The sequence below is a fragment of the Chrysemys picta genome, chromosome 1, assembly GCF_011386835.1.
Source record: "Chrysemys picta bellii isolate R12L10 chromosome 1, ASM1138683v2, whole genome shotgun sequence".
In the NCBI taxonomy this organism is placed as follows: domain Eukaryota; kingdom Metazoa; phylum Chordata; order Testudines; family Emydidae; genus Chrysemys; species Chrysemys picta.
Window position 1 is genome coordinate 348,847,146 of NC_088791.1, and position 22,822 is coordinate 348,869,967.

General features: G+C 48.5%; 3 protein-coding genes across 3 annotated transcripts; all 3 read right to left on the minus strand.

Annotated features, from left to right (window-relative positions):
- Positions 1–1,290: 1,290 nt before the first annotated feature.
- LOC101947384 (olfactory receptor 52K2-like) lies at positions 1,291–2,253 on the minus strand. Its single transcript, XM_005313885.1, has one exon. It carries the CDS (start codon positions 2,251–2,253, stop codon positions 1,291–1,293), a length of 963 nt encoding a protein of 320 aa, XP_005313942.1.
- An 8,154-nt stretch (positions 2,254–10,407) lies between these two features.
- LOC101947099 (olfactory receptor 52I2-like) lies at positions 10,408–11,310 on the minus strand. The gene has a single exon (XM_005313884.3). The coding sequence runs from the start codon at positions 11,308–11,310 to the stop codon at positions 10,408–10,410; it is 903 nt and encodes a 300-aa protein (XP_005313941.3).
- A 10,215-nt stretch (positions 11,311–21,525) lies between these two features.
- LOC135984146 (olfactory receptor 52P1-like) lies at positions 21,526–22,597 on the minus strand. Its single transcript, XM_065598540.1, has one exon. It carries the CDS (start codon positions 22,595–22,597, stop codon positions 21,638–21,640), a length of 960 nt encoding a protein of 319 aa, XP_065454612.1. The 3' UTR covers positions 21,526–21,637.
- Between the last annotated feature and the right edge of the window lie 225 nt (positions 22,598–22,822).

Here is a 22,822-nt window from a genome sequence, read left to right on the forward strand (position 1 = left end):
ACAGTCAGCGGCAGGGAGCCTCTGAGCGTGGGTTGACACACGTTGGGTCGCGGGACTCATGCGGCCGTGTTATGAATAGCTGCGTGGACAGTGGTTTTAAGGCGTGGCTCAGGCTGGAGCTCAGGTTCTGAAGCACGGCTCCCCTCACTAGGCTTCAAAGCCCTCGTCCCAGCTCTCTACGCAGCTATTTTTAGCATGGAAACACGAGCCCCCCCCCGAGCCACAGCCCGTAGCCCTGGGCTGGCAGGCTCACTGCTGCAGACTGTGGATGTACCCTTAAGTGGTGCTTTAGAAAATGCTCCCCTGCAATGCCCAAGGGGCCAAATCCTGGCACGTCAAAATGGTCACCAGTCTTTGATTTTTCAAATAACGTCGAAAAAAATTCCAAATTTTGGAACCCAATAAAAACATTGGACAAAGCACTCATGGTATTTTTCAACCAGCCAGAGAGCCGGCTGGAATTACAAAAGAACATTTTCAAAAGAACCTCGTCGAACTTTCAAAAACTGGTGTTGACATTTAAAAATAAAAATCAACATTTAAAAAAAAAATGGCACTGACATGATTTCCAGAAAGGTCATTGGCATTTTAAAACAACGCACCGGAATAGCAAACCCTGGGAGAAAACGGTCCAATCAAATGTTACAAAACATTTCCAAAAATGTGTACTGACTTTTCAGACAGCTCTGCTGAGAAGCCAGATGGTGATAGCAATAGCTAAATAAAAATAAAATAAAATAAATATATGGAGATACACTTATCTCCTAGAACTGGAAGGGATCCTGAAAGGTCATTGAGTCCAGCCCCCTGCTTTCACTAGCAGGACCAAATACTGATTTTTGCCCCAGATCCCTAAGTGGCCCCCTCAAGGATTGAACTCACAACCCTGGGTTTAGCAGGCCAATGCTCAAATCACTGATCCCTCCCCCCAATACTCCCCAGGATTGGTCCCATTGACTTCAATGGGAGTCAGGGCTGCTTAGCAGCTCTTGACATCTGGCCCCATACTGTAGCAGGTGGGATACTGGTAGACAAGCCATTCATTTGGTTTTAATCCAGACAGACCTGGTTTTGTATGGTTTGCCCCCTGTCCGGTACTGATATCAAACCAGCCGTGGTTATCTCTGGTATCATGCACGGAGGATGCTGTTTTGCAGAGTGTGTTGCTCCGTCCCGCTGGTGTGAGCTCACATGCACTGTGCATGCAATGTCATGCTGGTGGGGGTGGGGACACGCAGGAGAGGGCAGGGACAATGGAGGGGAGGTTCTGGGGCTGCGTCAGTGGCCACCCTAGATACTGGGTTCTGCTAAGATCTTTCGTTGGCCAAAGAGCTTAAAGACCCGTTTCCGGATCTGCTTGGACTTAATGCCGTAGATGACTGGGTTTAGCATGGGGGGAACGACGAGGTACAGGTCAGCCATCAAGACTTGGGTGTGAGGAGCAAGGCCGAGCTTAAAAATATGCAGGTACAGAGAAAAGAGCCCTCCGAAGTAGAAGAGCAGGATGACGCAGACATGGGAGCCGCAGGTGCTGAAGGCCTTGAGACGTGCCTCCTGAGACGAGAGCCGTAGGACGGAGTGGAGGATCATGCCGTAAGAGAAGGCGATGAAAACGAAGTCTGTCCCCACTAGGGCTGTGGCCACAACGATGCTGTACAGGTCGGTGACTGCCGAGTCTGCGCAGGCCAGCTCCATCACAGCCATGTACTCGCAATAGGAATGAGGGATGACATTCATTTTACAGTAGGGCAGACTGGTTAGAAGGCAGGTTAAGGGCGTCACAACCCCCACCCCCCTAGCAAGTGACAGCAGCCCAATCTGGGCAATCTTTGGGCTGGTTACGATAGTGTTGTATCTCAAGGGGTTGCAGATAGCCACGTATCGGTCTAAAGACATAGCCAAGAGCACCCCTGACTCCACTACAGTGAAGGTGTGGATGAAGAACATCTGGAGGAAGCAAGCCTCGAAGCTGATCTCTCTGGAATCCAGCCAGAAGATGCTCAGCATTTTGGGGACAATGGCAGTTGAGAAGACCAGATCAATGACAGCCAGCATGGACAGGAAATAGTACATGGGCTCATGGAGGGTCTCCTCCTGCTTTACAACGAAGAGGACAGTACCATTTCCTAGCAGAGCAATCACATACATGAGGCAGAATGGGATGGAGATCCAGACGTGCTCAGATTCCAGGCCGGGGATGCCGGTCAGCAGGAACGTAGAGGGGTTAGGGCAGGTCTGATTGAAGGTTGACATGACCTACAGCAGGTGCGGATCAGTTGATTTGCAGAAGTTCTTTCCCTGCAATACAATAATTGAAGGGCTGGGATTTTTTCAGGGCGCTGGACATTTTTCAAACCTAGCACAAGCTCATTTGGTTTATTCAGGCCAAAGTGTTCAAAGCTCGGTGTCTTAAGTTATGCTCCTAAATTGGCAGCATGGTCTGGAGAGGCACAGTGGTCTAGTAGGGAGGGCACTGGACAGCAAGTCAGGAGACCTGAATGCTGCCCTGGGCTCTGCCACTGACATGCTGGGTCACCTTGGGCCAGTCGCTTCCCTGCTTCGGGCCTGAGTTTCCCCCCTTTGTCTGTCTTGTCTATTTCCTTTCTAAGCTCTTCAGGACAAGGACTCTCTAGCATGCACATGTGTATGTACAGCTCCTAGCATGGTGAGGCCCTGATCTCAGCTGGGGCTCACAGTTGCTATTGTACTGACCGATGGGGAGTGTAGGGCACAGAGACTTCCCTGCCCTGCCCTCTTTCCCCAGCCACCTTCCATGAACCAAGTGCAATCGGGAGACCCATGAGCCGCTGCGAGGATCCTACCCCATGCTCAGAGGTAAGAAGAGGAAGATGAGGATTGAGGACACAAGATAATGTTTTGGAGACAGCAGACAGCCCTGGCTACTCCCTGATCAGCCTACGCCCCTGTACAGCTACTGCAGTGCGTTGTGCCAGGGGTGAATCTAGCCTGATATGTCCATGGCAAAATGAACCAGAGAGAATTGCAGCTGTTTGATCATTGCAAATTACAGCTGGTGCATCCAGAACTGTGAGTTAAGAACATAATCAAGGATGTGAACAATTAAAAGTTTGATATCTATCTATCTATCTATCTAGATATCAACGGCCAGACTGGGTCAGACCAAAGGTCTATCTAGCCCAGCATCCTGTCCTCCGACAGTGGCAAATACCAGGTGCCCCAGAGGGAATGAACAGAACAGGTCATCATCCAGTGATCCACCCCTGTCGCCCATTCCCAGCTTCTGGCAAACAGAGGCTAGGGACACCATCCCTGCCCATCCTGGCTAATAGACATTGATGGACCTATCCTCCATGAATTTATCTAGTTCTTTTTTTAACTCTGTTATAGTCTTGGCCTTCACAACATCCTCTGGCAAAGAGTTCCACAGGTTAACTGTTTGTTATGTGAAAAAATATTTCCTTTTGTTTGTTTTAAACCTGCTGGCTATTAATTTCATTTGGTGACCCCTAGTTCTTGTGTTATGAGAAGGAGTAAACAACACTTCCTTATCTACTTTCTCCACCTCAGTCATGATTTTATAGACTTCAATCATATCGCCTCTTAGTCGCCTCTTTTCCAAGCTCAAAAGTCCCAATCTTAATAATCTCTCCTCATATTGCAGCCGTTCCATACCCCTGTACATTTTTGTTGCCCTTTTCTATACCTTTTCCAATTCCAATATATCTTTTTTGAGATGGGGCGACCACATCTGCACGCCATATTTAAGATGTGGGCGTACCATGGATTTATACAGCACCTTCACCATAACCCCCCCCCACCTCTCTTACTTGCTAAACAGGTTGTAACCAGTGTTTTTAACATTCCCATCATGCAAACTGTCCCTCCAGGTTTCAGTAATGCCAATTATATCACATATCTTTTCATTGGCAAGAATTCCAATTCCTTTCGCTTATTACCAAGACTCCTAGCATTGGTGTATAAGCAATGAGAACATTTCCATCCATTCACCCGTCCCAGCTGTTGTAATGAATCCCACCATCGCCACATCTCTGCACTTTCCACATAAAATAGATGGTTAATAGCCAAATCCTCAAGGGATTTAGAAGCTTTGATTCTTCTTTCTTTCTGGAGTTCAGAAACTCTGTTTGGGGCAGGTTTATCATTATGGTTTCTAACAGCAATGATCTGGTCCATTTCATTTTAAAAACCGGAATCATGCTTTAGTCTTCAGTGCTATTGCCTCGCCATTCTCCATGTCACATCTTATCTCGGGAACTTATTTCTAATCACTTATTAGCTGTAAATTCTGGGATTTCCCGCAGGGCAGGGCGCGTTTTCCCTACACACAGGGAGTAAAGCCAGTCAACATTTTTTGGTTAAAATATTTTTCCAGTGAAAAATGACTTTTGCAGAACATTTTCATTTTGCTCCAGATTTTCTGCTTTGTGGCTGAAAAAAACAACACCCCCGACACAGCAACCTGAACATTCAATTTTCCAAACAAAAATATTTTTTTGATAAAAATGTTTGATTCTTATTTTTAAATAGTATTTTTTTTTTTTACTGAAAACAAAAATGGTAACTGAAAACAGATTTCAAAAAGGGAGCATTTCCTAGTTTGGGTTTTGATTTTTCATTGAAAAAAAATGGAAACATTTTCATCGTAAATTTGGGGGGGGGGGGGAAATGAAAAAATAAATTAAAAATGTCCACCAAAGTGTAATTGCTTTTTTTGTTTGTTTTTGGCCTAGCTCTAATTGTGAGATCACACACACCGCAAATGCTGAAGCAACCGCAGTCTGCAAAGCCTGGGAGAAACACTGCCCTTTAACCTAGCTCCCTCTCAGTCCCCTGGCAACAGAGCACTTTCCAATGAGCCTTTCTCGCCCCGCCTCCCCCCGTTCCATCCAAATAACCCTACAGTCACCTACCTCCGTGCGAGTCTTGTGGCTGTCCCTCCTTATCTCTTTGGGGGTGCTCTGCCTGTGTGCAGGCGTGACTCTGAAATGTCAGGACAAACATTGCAGGAGTCTTTATAATTCACCCCAGTTAAATCTTCTGGGATCTCTCCACCAGATGGGAGTCTCTGGTGACTATGGCCTCTCCAACCGTGCTAGTCTAAGGCAGTGAAGGATAAGTGGTATTGACCCTAAATTAGTTCTCGCTGTCCTGCTTTGCTTTGCTAGCCCCCAGGTCTGGAAAGTACTAGGATGGGGTGGTGCAAATGATTGTGGTGTTGGTTGCAACTTTCTGTGTAACTTTTCCTCAGAAAAAAACCCTCTCTTCTGAAAGTCTGTCAGGTAGGAGCCACACACTACAGCAGGACCTAAGGGAGTTCCCCATCCAGCAGCTGGGTATGAAAGGATGTCCTGCATGTGACCATCGAAGGACCTCAACCTTGGATCTCCTGGCAATGGTCTACTGGCTGAGCCACCTCCTCTGAGCCCTGGCTTGCATCACATCACCCTCCCAAGCTTTCTTCACAACCAACAAAACTGGAAGGGCTGAGAGTCTCTCCTGTGATATTGTCCTTTTGGGCTACTCTGGCAGCACAAAGGAGACAAAAAACCAGTAGATTAAAATGTGGGGATTCCTCAGGAGTGGGGGAATCCCTGAGTGTCATGGAGCCAGTGTAGCTAGCTCCTACTCCTGGCCCCTTTCCCAGTCCTTGGTATGGGGGGTACTGGGGACTTGACAGAAGGAAAGGAGCATGGTCAGAATGTTACTGTGCTCCAGCAATCCCCAGCAGGGGACCTGGACCTTTGGGGCCATATTCCACTGGTGGTGTTTAGAGCAGCCCCGAGGCTGCTCTGAACTGTATAGGCCATAGGACTGAGGAGATATCAATGGCTCCCTTGCACTACTCAGTGTCTTACACCAGGCTCAGCACCATAGTCTCTGAGCTCCTTCCTGTAGTGCATTACGTTAACGGCTGTCACACATTTGTTCTCGTCCCCTCCCCAGGAGAAGAAGTGTGTGCGGGAGGGTGTTTTATCGTGGTCATATTTTCATGTTTATGTTAGAGAAGGCCGGTCAAAGAAATGCACTGCACACTTGGAGCACAGGGGGGAGAAATTTGGGATGGTCCTTAGCTCTGGGGAGTCTGTTTCACAGTCTCAGGTTGGACCACAAGAACGCTCTGTCTCCCTCACTGCTGCGCTTCGCCCTTAATGTCGCGCGTTCCATTGGGCCAGGGGAGTTGAGTTGTTGACCATGGTCTTCAGCCCAGACTTTGAGGTGATCTTTAAGAGATGCTGGGCGCAGGCCATTGAACAAGGACCAAGACCTTGAATTTGATGTACCTCCATCCCTTCACTGTGCTCAGTGCATATCGGGGGCAGTTCAGACTTGAGGCCAATATCTGTAGCTTGAAAAGTAGCTCTGGAAGGGAGTAACTGCTCTCCCCGGGCGGTGCTGGAATAACTCACTGCAGCTCACTTCAAGCCCTACATGATGAGCCGTCTTTTACAAATGGGGAAACTGAGCCCCCGTCAAAGAGACTGTCACTCCAGAGATCATGTCCTAAAAAAAAAAATGCACCCAGATTGGTGAAAACTCACCAAGAATTGGGAACATTTAAAAAATCTAATTTCTGCTTCAGCCCGCGTGCAATTTGTTTGTTTGCTTTTTATGTTTCCTTCGGCTTGGTCCATGAATATAGATTTACGAATTTATTTCTAGTCTGCTTTAATTCCTGGACCCTCTGCACTCACCATAAACTCAGTGTTTGCACATGTGTGCGCGCACACACACACACACACACACACACACACACACACACAGACACACACACAGACACACACCTACCCACCCACACACACCAGGAAACATTTATTTTGCTGCTTTAAAGTACATACGCAAAGTGAGTTAACATGCACAAAGCCACCGTGTGGTTCTCTTTCAAAGGCCTCCTTAAAACTCTTCTTTGGCGTGAGGCGGACAGGAAACTTGACAATGGGTGTCTCCTGTTGTCTCTGGTTTTATACTTAGATGGGAAGTTCCTCAGGGCACAGACTGTCTGTTTATTATGGCTTGTTGTATGGTATCTAACACAGTAGAGCCCTACTCTATGACTGGGGCCTCTGGGTGCTAATACAGCACAAATAATAAATAATAAATAATTTTGCCATGAAGTTTTGTAAAACTTTGCAGAAAATCTAAATGTTGTGTATCCACCTATTCCCTACCCCCTCTATCTATCTATCTATCTATCTATCTATCTATCTATCTATCTATCTATCTATCTATCCTTCAGTACAGTCTTATCTAAACACCTGACATTCTCCTTTTAAGAGATTTCTCTGTGTCACACAGAAAATCCATTGCCGAGCTGGGATTAAAACTCAAGACTTCTTGACTCCTCACCTGGTGCTACACTACACACCTCCCCTCAGTGTGTCTGGCCCTCTCCCTTCGGCATGACAGTCCATTGTTTCCTTTAGTTTCGAGCTCTGCAGGTGTCTCTCTCTTGTTTTTCAGGTTTACACTGACGGAGATTCCCCAGTGTTTCTGTTCAAACCCAACTGCCATCTCTGTTCTTGGGGTGTGAGTGCACTCGGAGCTGACCGGTGATTGCAGACGGACCTCCGTGACTAGGAAACGCAGCCAGGAACTACCACAAAATCCAGCTTAGACAATGTAACCCACATGCTTCATCCGGGGGACAATACATTGAAATGCACACTGAGTGGAGGGGAAAACCTGGGAACCAGGGATGGCTGATGGACAGGCCAGGGTACCAGGGGCAGCTCCAGGCACCAGTGCATCAAGCGCGTGCCTGGGGCGGCAAGCCACGGGGGGCGGCCTGCTGGTCGCCATGAGGGTGGCAGTCAGGCTGCCTTCAGCGGCATGCCTGTGGGAGGTCCGCCGGTCCTGCGGATTCGGCGGCAATTTGGCGGCGGGTACGCCGAAGGCGCGGGACCAGCGGACCTCTCACAGGCATGCTGCCGAATCCGCGTTACCAGCGGACCTCCCGCAGGCATGCCGCCGAAAGCCGCCTGACTGCCGTGCTTGGGATGGCAAAATACATAGAGCTGCCCCTGCAGGGCATCAGTGGGCCTCAGCCAGACATGAGTTTGCATGATGCCACCGCTCTGAAGAGAGTCACTGGTATTTTGGTGGCATGCAAATGAGACACACGATCACGGAGCAGCAGGGTGATATAACTCCTCTCTAGGGGTGACATTCACCCTGATGCAGAGGGACCAGTACAAGACCAAGGCACCAGGTTCTTAATGGGACTTAAGTGGTGACTTTTACCCAGTAGTGGCTATTCCAGGAATCCCATCACCTTCAGTTGGGTATCACATGTAGACGCAGCTCCAAGAAGAGCGACAGAAGTGACTAAGGGTGAGGGGGGCGCTGTGAGCAAAGGTTCAAAGAGCTAAATCTGTACAGTGTGGCTAAGCGACAGCTCAAGGGCATGTGGCTGAAAGGTGCAATCCCCCAGGCGGCAGGGGAATTATTTAGGAGGACAACGTGGCGGCCGGCAATGCTTCTTTCTGCACAGGTTCCACGGTTTATCTTCCAGCCGTCACAACGTCTGCATTTGACGGCCAAGGTCCATGCAGCGTCTCTCGTGGGGTGCTAAGATCATCAGGACTTTGGGGCAGGGACTGTTTTTCTTCTCAAGGGTGTAGAGGGCATTGTCACAGGGTGGCTGGTCCTTGAACCGGAAACGGGGCCTTTGGCTACCTCTACAGGAGCAGCTCACCTCCCGAGATGGGCAGATGGCTTTGGTCATGTGACTAACAAAGCCAGGCCAGGCCTAGGGATAGAAGGGAGATGTCTGACGGAGAGCGAGGGGTTGACTCCAGCTCTGGAGGGCTGAGAGCGCTGGGCGGGGCAGAAGCCTGGGGAGCTGCAGCTGGAAGCTGTGGAGGATAGATGACAGTTCGAACTGAACCCAGCTCCGGGAACAAGGACTGGGGGCTCCTAGCTCAAGGGGAGAGAAGCACTGACCTGGGGTTGGGGCCTGGAGGAGCCATGTGTGGGGACTAAATAAATTGGATGCCCAGAGAGGGAGAGTTTTAATCACCATTGGTCTGTGATGTGCAGTTCTTAAGGGGGCCTGAGCTGAAGGGGAAACTGAGGCAAGCACTGCAGAACCATCCTGGCTAGGAGGGGTCCTCAGGAGGAGGCTGACCCTGTTACAGACACGTAGCACAAGCGGACCCTGATCGGGGCCTCTGGGGCCTACTGAAATGCAAATATTGTCATGTACCTTGCGCAGAACCAGGACAATGTCAAGCATACGAGTTCAGCTGTTTCTGAATTATCCGCCCCCCCCCCCCCCAAAACAGATCTGAGCCTGATAATTTGCTAATGGAAACCTTTATTAATAGTTTGCTAATGGAAGCCCCTCAAAACTCAGTCACAGCTGCACTCTTGTCAGTCAAAATCTTCACCAAAAAAACCCCAACCCATCTCGAGGCAGACGCCACCCCTCGTGGCAGGCAAATGGTTCATGTTCCCTGAAGTTCTGGCACCATGAATACAGATGATCACAATGGACACTGTTCTGTGACCTTAACTAGGGCGGTTTAAACAAGCTGTCAGATACACTGTAGGGAACGATTCTGCATTGCTCCGGATTCCAAATGTAATTTATATTATGCAGATAAGTATTATTCATTGTTTGTATTGCAGCAGAGACTCCAGATCAGGGCCTGGTTATGCTGGGTACTGTACAGACACAGTATGACATATCTGCTCCAAAGAATTTTCAGTCTAACTAGCCAAGACAGACAGAGGGTGGAGAGGGGAAACTGAGGCACGGAAAGGGTGTGTGTGTGTGGAGTGATGTGCCCATGTTAATGGGCAGCAGGTTTAAAACAAATAAAAGGAAGTTCTTCTTTACACAGCGCACAGTCAACTTGTGGAACTCATTGCCTGAGGAGGTTGTGAAGGCTAGGACTATAACAGGGTTTAAAAGAGAACTGGATACATTCCTGGAGGTTAAGTCCATTAATGGCTATTAGCCAGCATGGGTAAGGAATGGTGTCCCTAGCCCCTGTTTGTCAGAGGGTGGAGATGGATGGCACGAGAGAGATCACTTGATCATTGCCTGTTAGCTTCACTCCCTCTGGGACACCTGGCATTGGCCACTGTCGGTAGACAGGATACTGGGCTGGATGGACCTTTGGTCTGACCCAGTGCGGCCGTTCTTATGTTCTTATGTTCACACAGCAGATTAGTGTCAGAGCCAGGAAGAGAGCCTAGATCTCTTGACACCCAGTCTTGTGGTCTAACCATTAGACGAAACTGCCTCTTATTCTGAGTCAGATTCTGCTATGCTCACTCGTGTCGAGACGCTCCTTACTTCTCCAGTAGTCCCAGTGATTCCGTCGTGGCTACGCTGTGTGAGTGAGGTTGGTAGAATCGCCTCCTTGCTGAATAGACCCGGTGAACAACTGATCACACTCCTTAGACCGGATCCTTCTTGGGCCCAAAGACCTTCAGCACTGCGTCCTGCACCTGCTTTGTCCTCATGCTGTAAATGACCAGGTTTAGCATGGGGGGAAGGGTGAGGTAGAGGTCGGCCAGCAGAACCTGAGTCCAGCGAGCCACCCCCTGGCCAAAGCTCTGTGTGTATATGGAAGCCATCCCTGGAAGATAATAGAGCAGCATCACGCAGAGGTGGGATCCGCAGGTGCCAATGGCCTTGAGGCGCGCTTCCTTCTCGGCAAGCCGCAGGACAGCTCGAAGGATCATTCCGTAAGACACGGAGATGAAGGCTGTGTCAGTCCCGACGAGGAGCGTGGGCCCAACCACGCAGTACTGACTGATGGCTCGGGGATCTGCGCAGGCCAGCTTCACCACAGCCATGTGCTCGCAGTACGAATGGGCAATCACGGTGGAGCCGCAGTAGGGTAAGCGCTTCATCATCCAGGTGACCGGAGTCATGACAAGGCCAGCTCTCAGCAGAATGGCCAGGCCTATCTGTGTCACCTTTTGGCGCGTTAAGATGGCCTGGTACCTCAGAGGGTAACAGATGGCGACATATCTGTCAAAGGCCATTGCCAAGAGCACCCCTGATTCCGCAGCTGTGATGGAATGAACGAAGAACATCTGCGTGAAACAGGCATCGAAAGCAATCTCCATCGAGTTCAGCCAGAATATGCCGAGCATCTTGGGAACGATGGAAGTAGTCATGACTAAATCGATGGCCGCGAGCATGCACAGGAAATAGTGCATGGGTTCATGGAGGGTCTGATCTAACCTGACAATAATCAGAATCATGCTGTTTCCTAGCAGTGCAATGATGTACATTGAACAGAAAGGGATTCCCATCCAGACATGGGAAGCTTCCAGCCCTGGGATGCCCATAAGGCTGAAAGACGATGAGCTGGAGCTGGTGTGGTTGGAAGGAGCCAAGGCCATTTCGAAGAGGTTTGTCTTCTATGAATAAAAAGAGAAAAGACATTTAATCATTGTTTAAATGTCATGAAATGTTTCAAACAGAACTGGTGGGAAAACAGATTGTCCATCCCGGCACAAAGTTTGAGATTTGGAGTTTGTTTTGGTCCCAAATCAAGACAAAAAGCCAAAATTTTAAATGTTTCTTGTGAAATGCAATTTTAAAAATAAATTCATTGTAGGCCAATCAAAATGTTTCATTTCTTTAAATTTGAAATGTTGCATTTACATTTTTTACCCAAAAGAACGGTCATACTGAGTCAGAGCAAGGTCCATCTAGCCCAGTCTCCTGTCTTCCGACAGTGGCCAATGCCAGGTGCCCCAGAGGGAATGAACAGAGCAGGGAATCATCAAGTGATCCATCCCTGTCACCCATTCCTAGCTTCTGGCAAACAGCCTTTCAATTTTAAAATGACTTTTATATAAACTAAAGTACATTTTGGAAAGAAAAGTTGTTCTGAAATGAAAAATTGAAATGCTTCATTCCAAAAGGGTCCAAAATGTTTTCATATTTTAAAAACATTTTTCCTCAATTTTTTTCTCAACAAAATTTCACAGACATAATAGAAATGTAGGGCTGGAAGGTACCTGAAGAGGTCATCTCAGCCATTCCACCCCGCCACTGAGTCAGGACCAAGTAATCCTAGACCATCCCTGATAGGTGTTTGTGTAACCTGTTCTTAAAAACCTCCAGTGATGGGGATTCCACAACCTCCTTAGGTAATCTATTCCAGAATTGAGCTGTAGCTAGAGTTAGAAAGTTTTTCCTAATATCTAACCTAAATCTCCCTTGTTGCAAACGAAGCCAGCTATGTCCTACCCTCAGTGGACATGGAGAGCAAGCGATCACTATCATCACCAAAACTGAGATGATTTCACACCAAAAAAATCAGTTTTGTCAAAAATGGCATTTTCAGATAGAAAACTGCTTTGGCGAAAAATTTTCAACCAACTCTAGGTTAAAGGCACGGAGGGAAATTCACCCCAGAGCGGCACAAGCCCCATGCATTTTTATCAGTGATCTAGAAGAAAAGCGTGCTGATGACGCAAAGATTGGTTGGGTGATGTGAACAGGTCACTGATATGGCGTGATCTGGATCAACTAGTAAGTGGAGCATAAACACTTGCATATTCATACAGCCAAATGTGAGGTCAGGTATCTAAGGAAAAAGCCGATAGCTCACGCTTACGGGATGGGAGACTGTATTGCGGAAGGTAGCGACTCCGATTGCAGGAGTGGGCTGATAAAATTTGCAGATGATACGAAGGTGGGAGGAGTTGTAAATTCGGAGGAGGACAGGGATATCCTGCAGGGAGACTTGAATGAGCTTGTGAATTGGAGTATCAGAAATAAGATGAAATTTAATAGTGCAAAGTGTAAGGTGATGCATTTGGGGATGACTAATAACAATTTTAGTTACAAGATGGGGACGCATTGGTTAGAAGTAACGGAAGAGGAGAAGGACCTAGGGGTTCTTGTAGACCGCAGGATGACTATGAGTCGACAATGTGACGTGGCGGTGAAAAAAGCCAATGCGGTCTTGGGATGCATTAGGCGAGGTATATCTAGTAGGGATAAGGAGGTCCTGCTTCCATTGTACAAGGCGCTGGTGAGACCTCATTTGGAGTACTGTGTGCAGTTCTGGTCTCCCATGTTTAAAAAAGATGAACTCAAACTGGAACGGGTGCAGAGAAGGGCCACTAGGATGATCAGAGGAATGGAAAAGCTGTCGTACGAAAGGAGACTAGAGGAGCTTGGGTTGTTTAGTCTGACAAAGCGAAGGCTGAGAGGGGATATGATTGCTATCTTTAAATATATTAGAGGGATTAATACAAGGGAGGGAGAAGAATTATTCCAGCTTAGTACTAACGTGGATACCAGAACGAATGGATACAAACTGGCCGTGGGGAAGTTCAGACTTGAAATTAGACGAAGGTTTCTGACCGTAAGAGGGGTGAAATATTGGAACGGCCTACCGAGGGAAACGGTGGGGGCGACGGACCTGTCTGGTTTTAAGATAAAGTTAGATAAGTTTATGGAGGGAATGGTTTAATGGTAAAACATAGTAGTCAAGGAAAGCCAAGCAATGGTGGGTAAATAGTATAATGGCTAACGGGGTCGGGCTGGAGACTCTTGCCTATATGCTCGGGGTCTTACTGATCGCCACATTTGGGGTCGGGAAGGAATTTTCCTCCAGGGCAGATTGGCTGAGCCTCTGGAGGTTTTTCGCCTTCCTCCGCAGCATGGGGCAGGGATCTCTAGCAGGAGGGTCTCTGCCGATTGCAGTCACTAAAAACAGGATTGGGGACTTCAACAGCAGAGTCCAGGGAAGGGGTAGGGACGGTTTTATGGCCTGCAGCATGCAGGGGGTCAGACCAGATGATCATAATGGTCCCTTCTGACCTTAAAGTCTATGAGTCTATGAGTCTATGAAAAGGACGTAGGGGCGTGGTGGATCATCAACTGAACACGAACTTCTGGTGCAATGCTGTGGCGGCTGACATGATCCTTGTAGGTAGAGAAACTGGACTATGGAGTAGGAGTAGGGAGTTGATTTTACCTCTGTGGTTGGTATTGCTGAGACTGACACCAGAAGACTGTGTGCGGTTCTGGCAGCCACATTTTGAAAAGCACGTTGAAAAATTGGAGAGGGTTCAGAGAAAAGCCACAAAAATGATTTGGGGAGTGGGAAGCCTGCCTTGCAGTGAGAAACTTATGGGATTAAGCTCACCATCAACAGAAATTGGTCCAATAAAGATATTCCCTCTCCCACCGTGTCTCTCTCCGAAGGAATTCAGTCTGTTTAGCTCATGCAAGAAAAGGTTAAGAAGTGCCACGATGGTCTATAAGCACTAATGGGGGAAGACGTTTTCAAGTAGTAGAAGGGCTGTTTGATCTAGCAGATAAGATCCAGTGGCAGCAGCGGAAGCTAGATAAATTCTGACTGGAAATCAGGCCCACGTTTCTATCCGAGGGTAACTCACCATTGGAACACATCACTGGAATTTTAAAATGAAGATTGGATGCCTTCCGAAAATGTAAGCTCCATTTTAAAATTATCTGACTGGTGCTATGCAGGAATTCAGACTAGATGCAAGGGGGGGGAGGGATAGCTCAGTGGTTTGAGCTTTGGCCTGCTAAACCCAGGGTTGTGAGTTCAATCCTTGAGGGGGCCAGTTGGGGATTGATCCTGCTTTGAGCAGGGGGTTGGACTAGATGATCTCCAGAGGTCCCTTCCAACCCTAATAATCTATGATTCTATGATTCTAAGTGTAACCCACACGCCTCCTGGGTGTGGTGTTCTGTCCCATCTGATGGCACCGAGACCACTTAGAAAGAGATAAAACCAGTCTGGTCTACAGCCTTAGCTAACAGGCAGGTGGCTTTTAGCTCATGCGCTAAACTCCAGAGGTCCCTGGTTTGATCCTGCCCACTGACGACTGGGGTCTGTCGGTGTTACACATGTACCTAGACTTTGTGCTGGCCCTCTGCACAGAGGTGGGCGTCACCCCACAGGAGCAGAGGTGGCACCATCCACACAGAGAACAGAGCAATGACTAAAAAGGGGCTGTTTTCCCCTACTCGCTTCTCAGAGCAGAAATCACATTAACAATGAAAACGAGACGAGTTCTTCAAGATACAGGCTTATGTTCAAAGAGAGCTGTGAATCCTGCCACGTGTGGGTCAGTGGCACAAACTTTGCTTTCAAGGCACAGCAGATTAGTATATTTTTATTATGTATAATCTACATTATCTTAGTGTCTAGGAGTCTCAGTCATGTCATGGATCAGGGCACCATCGTGGTAGGCTCTATATAGATGCACTGGCCACTGTGGGAAGACAGGACATTGGGCTAGATGGACCATTGGTCTGACCCATTATGGCCGCTCCTTTATTCTAGAACACGAAGATGGTCCCATGACACTGACAATCTAAGGAAAGGCTCCTGATCCCATTCAGAAGCAAAACTCTCACCCCATCCATCGATCTCACCTGGCTGCAGCAGTCATGTATCTCTCCCTTGGAGGTTCCTCTGGTCACGCTGAATCTGTGTGAATCACCGATCTGCCAGGCCTCGCAATGCAGGAGTATTTAATTCATCCTTATTAAACCCCAGGAGACACCAAGCCACACCCGATGGGATTCCGTTGCCTTTTATGTGAGCACTTGCAAATTGGCAAGACACGCTTCTGTTCCTTTGGTTCTCTCTCCAGGGTAAAGTTCTGAGGCTAGATTCATGGGTACGCACTACTACGGACACTGAGGGGGCACTAGATTGCTGGGGCTGCGACCACTGTACAAGCTGCCGCGTGCTAGGGATCCCCTAATATTGTCATTGCTCTGGGGACCTTCTCACCATGTGTCTCTGGATGGTATTAGCAAAGCGTGACATGTGTGTAGCCATATTCCCTTGTGCTATGATCCCACCTGATCTCAGCTTTGCAAGGGACAGGCTTGGATGCGAGACCCAGGGAGCCTATGGGTATGTGGGCAGTGAGGCTGGTAGTACAGTAAATACTCCCCTTCCCTATCTATCTAGTCACAGAAGTGTGGCTTTTAAGGGAGCGTTATGTTGATGTTGCCGGGGTAATTCTTATGGTGGAAAGACCTTTTTGAAGAGACATGTTCTGCATAAAAACATAAAAACATAAGAACGGCCATATTGGGTCAGACCAATGGTCCATCTAGCCCAGTATCCTGTCTTCCAACACTGGCCAATTCCAGGTGCCCCAGAGGGAATGAACAGAACAGGGCAATTTTGAGTGATCCCCTGTCATCCACTCCCACTTTCTGGCAGTCAGAGGTTTAGGGACACCAGAGCATGAGGTTGCCTCCCTGATCATCTTGGCTAATAGCCGTTGATGGACCTTTCCGCCATGTACTTAACTAATTCTTTTTTGAACACACTTATACTTTTGGCCTTCACAACATCCCCTGGCAGTGAGTTCCACAGATTGACCGTGTGTTGTGTGAGGCACTTCCTTATATTAGGCCATGTCTACATTACCACTTATGTCAGCAAAATTTTGGTCATTCAGGGGTGTGAAAAAACGCCCCCCTGAGCGACATAAGCTTTGCTGGCATATGACACTCTCCCACCGACATAGCTACTGCCACTCGTTGAGCTGGCTTTATTATGTCAATGGGAGAGCTCTCTCCTATCAGCATAATGTGGCTACGCATCTCACAGCGATCTCACAGCGTAGACATGGCTTTGGTTTGAAACCTGATGCCTAATAATTTCATTGGGTGACCCCCCTCATTCTTGTGTTGTGTGCAGGGGTAAATAACTGTCTCCACACCAGTCATGATTTTATAGCTCTCCATCATATCTCCACTTAGTCGTCTCTTTTCTAAGATGAGCAGTCCTAGGTTTTTTAATCCTCATACAGTAGCTGTTCCATACCCCTCAGCATTTTTGTTGCCCTCTCTGTACCTTTTCCAATTCTAATATATCTTTTTTGACCAGAACTTCCTTCAGTATTCAAGAGGTGGGCGTACCATGGATTTCTATAGTGGCATTATGTTTTCTGTCTTATTATCTATCCTTTCCCTAATGATTCTGTTTGCGTTTTTGACTGCCGCTGCACATGGAGTGGATGTTTTCAGAGAACTACCCACAATGACTCCAAGATCATAGAGTCATAGACTTTAAGTTCAGAAGGGACCATTATGATAGTCTAGTCTGACCTCCTGCACAACGCAGGCCACAGAATCTCACCCACCAACTCCTGTAACAAACCCCTATCTCTTTCTTGAGTGGTAACAGCTAATTTAGACCCTATCATTTTGTATGTGTAGTTGGGATTATGTTTTCCAATGTGCATTACTTTGCATTTATCAACATTGAATTTCATCTGCCGTTTTGTTGCCCAGTCACCCAGTTTTGTGAGATCCTTTTGTAGGTCTTCACAGTCTGCTTTGGTCTTAAATATCTTGAGTAATTTTGTATCATTTTGCCACCTCAGTTTACCCCTTTTTCCAGATCATTTATGACTATGTTGAACAGCACTGGTCCCAGTACAGACCCCTGGGGGACACCACTATTGACCTCTCTGTGCTGCAGTTCCCAAGGGCAAAGGTGAGAAAAGCCACCTTTTGAACTAAAGGGCAAGGGTTAACATTGTACGGCTGTCACCTGCTGTAACACTGTTGAATGCTGGTCCACCCAACGTTGGTGCACAGTTCCATTTCTTCATGTTTGTACATTTCAGTTATTCTTAAAATTAAGAAGTTTCTATAAGCGTAGGGTTCTCTCTGACAGTGTGTTTGCAGACTGGTGATCAGAAGAGAATGGGCTAACGCTGCTGTTTGTCCGGGGTCAGGGGGTGTCTTCTGTTTTCAATAGAGTGGCGTGCGGATTGTTGGGCTAGAGAAGACTAAGGAAGTTGTCCCATGGAATTGTGGGATACTTCCAATGGACTCCTGGGACATGAGTTAAGCAGGGCTGTGGCTACACTGCAAAGCAACAGGGCTCATACCCTGGGTCCCAGCTTGACTCGAGCTCAGACCCTCCAGCCCTGCAGGGACCTGGGACCCTGGGTCCAAACCCTGAGTTAGCGCAATTAAAGTATAAATGCAACGGGGGATTAGCCCTGAACCTGGGCTCAAGCCCGGGTTTACGTTCCAGTGTAGACATACTCTCAGTCGCATTAGTGAGTATTAGGCTGTATATTGAGGCACTGGGGACTCCGTACTTGTGCTGGAGCTGAGGAGAGGACAGTGTTTGTGACTCCCCATAGGGGCCCCTGAACGGTCCCTTTCACTGCCTGAGGGCTCGTCTCTGCCCAGATTCAATTGTTGGTTTTTAGCTGAGTGCAGCATTTCTGCATGGCGCTAACTCCTGCCTCCTCGGGGTTTGTGGGAGGGAACCAAGGGCTCTGGGCCTAGTAGGAGTCAAGCAGGGTATTCTCAGGAATGTAGGTTGGCATTGGGGATCCACTCAACGAACCTGGGGTTCTCCCACCAGCACTTAGGTCCCAGGGCCAGGCTCTATCCAGTAACCACGGCACTTCCTGACCCGTCTGGTGATGGGAACTTCCTCCTTCATTAAGCATGAGATACTTGCAGGAATGAGTATCCCACTTTCCTTCTGCTGCTTTCTCCATGACTGGAGCTGATTACAGAGCTGTCCCAGAGGCCCTTCCCCCTCCACAGAGAGTCAAGAACGTTCTAGACATGAAAATATTTGGAATAATCTATATTTTAGAGCAATTTATCAGGATTCCTCCTGGACAGAAATACCCTCCTTCCCCGATGGTCTTCTCAAGGCACATCAGTTGTCCCAACCTGGATTGACAGGAGTGTCCCATCATGTTACCATCCATCAAAAATGAAACATGCGGTTGGATGGACAGTAGAAAACCAGTGGGGACAATAATGATATCGGGGAAGACAGGTTCTGAGTGCCTCGGGTTACTCTCCTGTGTGTTATCGGCAGAGCATTTCCACTTCCAAAAAGCTTCATTTTCCTAGCACTGGTTTCCGTGTGACAGACACATGAGGAGGAATTGGTCTGGCGCTATTTCTGTTTGTCAGGCCTAAATCCTGCGGGAATAGCTGATGATATTCATCAGAGTTAAAATGGAGTCCTGCATCTCATACGGCAATGATGAGGGCTAGAGAACGGAGAACCTGCCCAGGGAGGATTAATGGAGTTTTGTTCACCTCAACGGGGCTTTGGAAAGTGACTCTTAAATCCACTGAGTAGGAGCGTGCTCAGATGCTGGTGTGCAGCGCTGGAGGGTGGCAGAGACACATAGGCTTTCTCGTACCTTCGAATTCCAGCTTTGGTTTCAGCCCTTTGCATATCCGTTGTGAGCTCTGCTGAGACACCCTGTGCAAATACCAATATTAATGAATAATAATGTAAGCAGAGTCAGGATGAGCTCTACTCTGACATCTGGTGCTGAATTATGGCGAGGGTGGAAAAGAACTCCAGGGGCTGATCTTGTTTGCATAGGCACACCCACCCGCCTGGCATGAAACAACAGCAACTGAAAGTGGTTCCTTTGGCTGGTGTGGGATCCCCAGTTTCTCTGTTATTGGGGCAGGAAGAATAAAGTTTTGTTACCCTGATTCTGTGAATCAAGGCCAGTGGAACTGTTGTATGACAGAGGGACTCACCATTACCTAAGTAGCACTTGCTTGACAAGGGGCATGGGTTACAACCCCCAGTGAATGGAGAGGGGATGGGGGAAGGTATGTGTACTTGATGGCATGGGCCCCCTTTGAGAGCTTGAAACACCAATTGCACTGTCTCTGCTCCCCACTGTTGAATGTTAGAGCTAGCTTTGATTCCATTAGGAGTCTAGTTACAGACTGCTGAGCTGAATTCACTTTGGGCCAATGGTGCACTAGTACTGGGGCTCCCCTACTATGAGCTGAAATCACCAAGAGCTGAAATCACAAAAGAGCTAAGGTTATTAATAGCTGAGATCACTGAGGCTGTGTTAACTAGTGGGGGAGCCTGAAGCTACATTGCTAAGCAGTTGGTGGAGCAATTTGCCGGGAAGACTGGAGGAGCAGCACGGAGACTTGTGGGGACGATTGGAGTGGCCCAAGGAATGGCGAGCGGAGCTGTTTGCGGGGACAGCTGGAGTGGCTCACAGGTCGGTGAGCAGAGTGGAGCAGCTCGTAGAGCAGAGCAGTTTGTGGGACGGCAGGAGTGGACTGGCTCGTGGTGAAGGCTGCGGTGGAACCCCAAGGAGAGATGGCCGGCCGGCCTCAGATCACGTAAGGTGCCCCTTAAGACCCTGCGTGCCCCCCTTTTACTCTGGGGCTGCACTGACCAGGGACAGAGACTTTGGGGTCTGTTGGACTTTTGGAACTTTGGGTGGTTGCTGGACCCAAGAGACTTTGGGGGTGTTGGACTTTGGGGACTCTGGGTGATTTTTGGGTTGCTGGATTCAAGAACCAAAGGGAAAGGACACAGCCCAATTTGCTGGGATGGGTCTTTTGCTCATGGTTTGTTTTATGAATCCTGTTTGTGGTGTTTTCCCAATTTAATGCTGATGTCGTTTACCTCATGTTATTAAACATTTTCTGCCACACTCAGACTCCGTGCTTGTCAGAGGGGAAGTATTGCCTCTTAGAGGCACCCAGGGGGTGGTATGTAATTGTCCCAGGTCACTGGGTGGGGGCTCGAGCCAGTTTTGCATTGCGTTATTGAAACGGAACCCCTAGATACAGAACCCGGCCCTTGTTGCTGCCAACTTAGATGGGCAGAAGGGTTACAATAATAACAAGGGATAGTGCAATGGGCCTTGTACACAATCAGCATTCCCACAAATTTCCAAACGACAAGTTTTAATCATTTCATTTTTCATTGCTCTTGTGATTGTGCATATTGTGCACTATACGGTTTCTCTCTTAAATTTGTCTTTAGCATTGTCACGAAACAGACATAAAGGTGAGGAAGACACAAAAAGCAGGTGATCAACAAGTTTGAGACAAGGTGACATGACAAGTGGAAGAAGGAGACTGTCAGGACATGGTTAAGAATTTTTAAATTAGCTTCTGAGTAACTTGCAGCACTGAAATTCACTAAAAAACACCCCTGACCTATGCAGGGGAGTATTTCATTGTTGTTTTCTAGCATTCCTCTCACAACACAGCCCAGTTATGTTTTTCTGTAACTGCTCGAGTAAAGTCACAAGCTATGGTGGAAAGATACAATATACATCCAGGGGGAAATTCTGCGCTAGAACACACACAGAGGTGCTAGTTGGAGTCAGCAGCAGCCACACTTGGGCAGCCATTCAAGGCTAACAGATAGGTAGATATGCAGATTGATGCTAGATGGTTGGAAGGAAGGATGGGTGGAGGGATGGAGGGATCGATTCATGTGTAGAACTTGTCCTCTGAGGTAGGAACAGTCTTTTACCAGATGCTGTTGGGAAAAGGAGCATTGATGATATTCAGTGTTAAAGATGAGCCAGTGGCATGGGTAAAATAAACAATGAACTAAATTTTCATCCCCCAGCTGAGGTCAGAATTAACTTCTGCTAAAAATAATTACTTGTGTTCACGGTGATTCTGTTCTTCCAGGTCTTGGCCAGGATTGTCAACCTAGCTGGAAGGAAGGAAGCACCAGAATTTTCATGAGAACATCTTCTTGTGGGATTGCTAGCCCGAGAGTCTCCAAGGTTCCTTTTAGATCAGAATCGGAAGCTCTGGGTGCCTCTCTGAACCTTCTGCGTCTCACTCATCGTGGTTCAGCATCCGATCTTAGTGTTAGTGGGGGCCAAAGCCCAGCCTGGATCTCTCTGGAGAGAACAGCCTCAGCACCCGGCCCCTGATCGGCTTGGTCTTCATGCCGTATATGATGGGGTTCAGCATGGGCGGCACCAAGAGGTAGAGGTCTGCCAGCAGGATGTGGATGTGCACAGGGATGTTCTGGCCCCAGCGCTGCGTGTAGAAGGAGAACAGCGCCGGGGTGTAGAAGACCAGGATGACACACACATGGGAGCCACAGGTGCTGAAGGATTTCAGGCGTGCATCCGTGGAGGACAGGCTCAGGATGGCCCGGAGGATCAGGATGTAGGAGATGGCGATGAAGATGGAGTCTGATCCCACCATAATGGTCACGGCCGTTATCCCGTAGACATAGTTGGGCATGGTGTCCCCGCAGGCCAGCTTCACCACGGCCATGTGCTCGCAGTAGGAGTGGGAGATGACCCTGGGCCCACAGTAGGGCAGGCGACTGACCATGCACGTCAAGGGGGTCAACAGACTGATGCCCCGCACAAAGACGGCCAACCCGATCTTGGTGACGATGGCGTTGGTGAGGATGGCGGTGTAGCGCAATGGCTTGCAGATGGCGATGTAGCGGTCGAAGGCCATGGCCAGCAGCACCCCCGACTCCATGGCAGAGAAGCTGTGGATGAAGAACATCTGGACCACGCAACACTCCAAGCCGATTTCATGGGAGTGGAACCAGAAGATGCTCAGGATTTTGGGCACGGTGGAGGTGGTGAGCACCAGGTCGATGCCTGCCAGCATGCAGAGGAAGTAGTACATGGGCAGGTGCAGGCTCGGCTCCGTCTTGATCACAAAGAGGAGGGTGAAGTTCCCCAGCAGGGCCACAACGTACATGGCACAGAACGGGAAGGCGATCCAGAAGTGGGTGGCCTCCAGCCCCGGAATGCCCATTAGGAGGAAGGTGGAGGGGTTGGAGTGATTGTAGCAGGACATGGCAGACGGATGGTTTCCAGGACCATTTCGGAGCCTGGAATTGAAACCACACGGCGCGTTAGTGTCAGCAATAAAAATGCTTTGTTGCTGCAGGGTGGTCCCCTCTGGACCCCAGCGCAGGCAGAATGCCCCTGTCTGCCTTCTCCCCTATGGAGAACTGCAGCCACGTCACCCCCCCCGCCCCCTCCACCAGCTCCTGGGCTTCCCCAGCTACATTCACCGCAG

What these genes read in the sequence shown, in the direction of transcription:
- LOC101947384 (XM_005313885.1), bottom strand. Translation starts at nt 2,253, where the DNA reads ATGTCAACCTTCAATCAGACCTGCCCTAACCCCTCTACGTTCCTGCTG.
- LOC101947099 (XM_005313884.3), bottom strand. Translation starts at nt 11,310, where the DNA reads ATGGGCATCCCAGGGCTGGAAGCTTCCCATGTCTGGATGGGAATCCCT.
- LOC135984146 (XM_065598540.1), bottom strand. Translation starts at nt 22,597, where the DNA reads ATGTCCTGCTACAATCACTCCAACCCCTCCACCTTCCTCCTAATGGGC.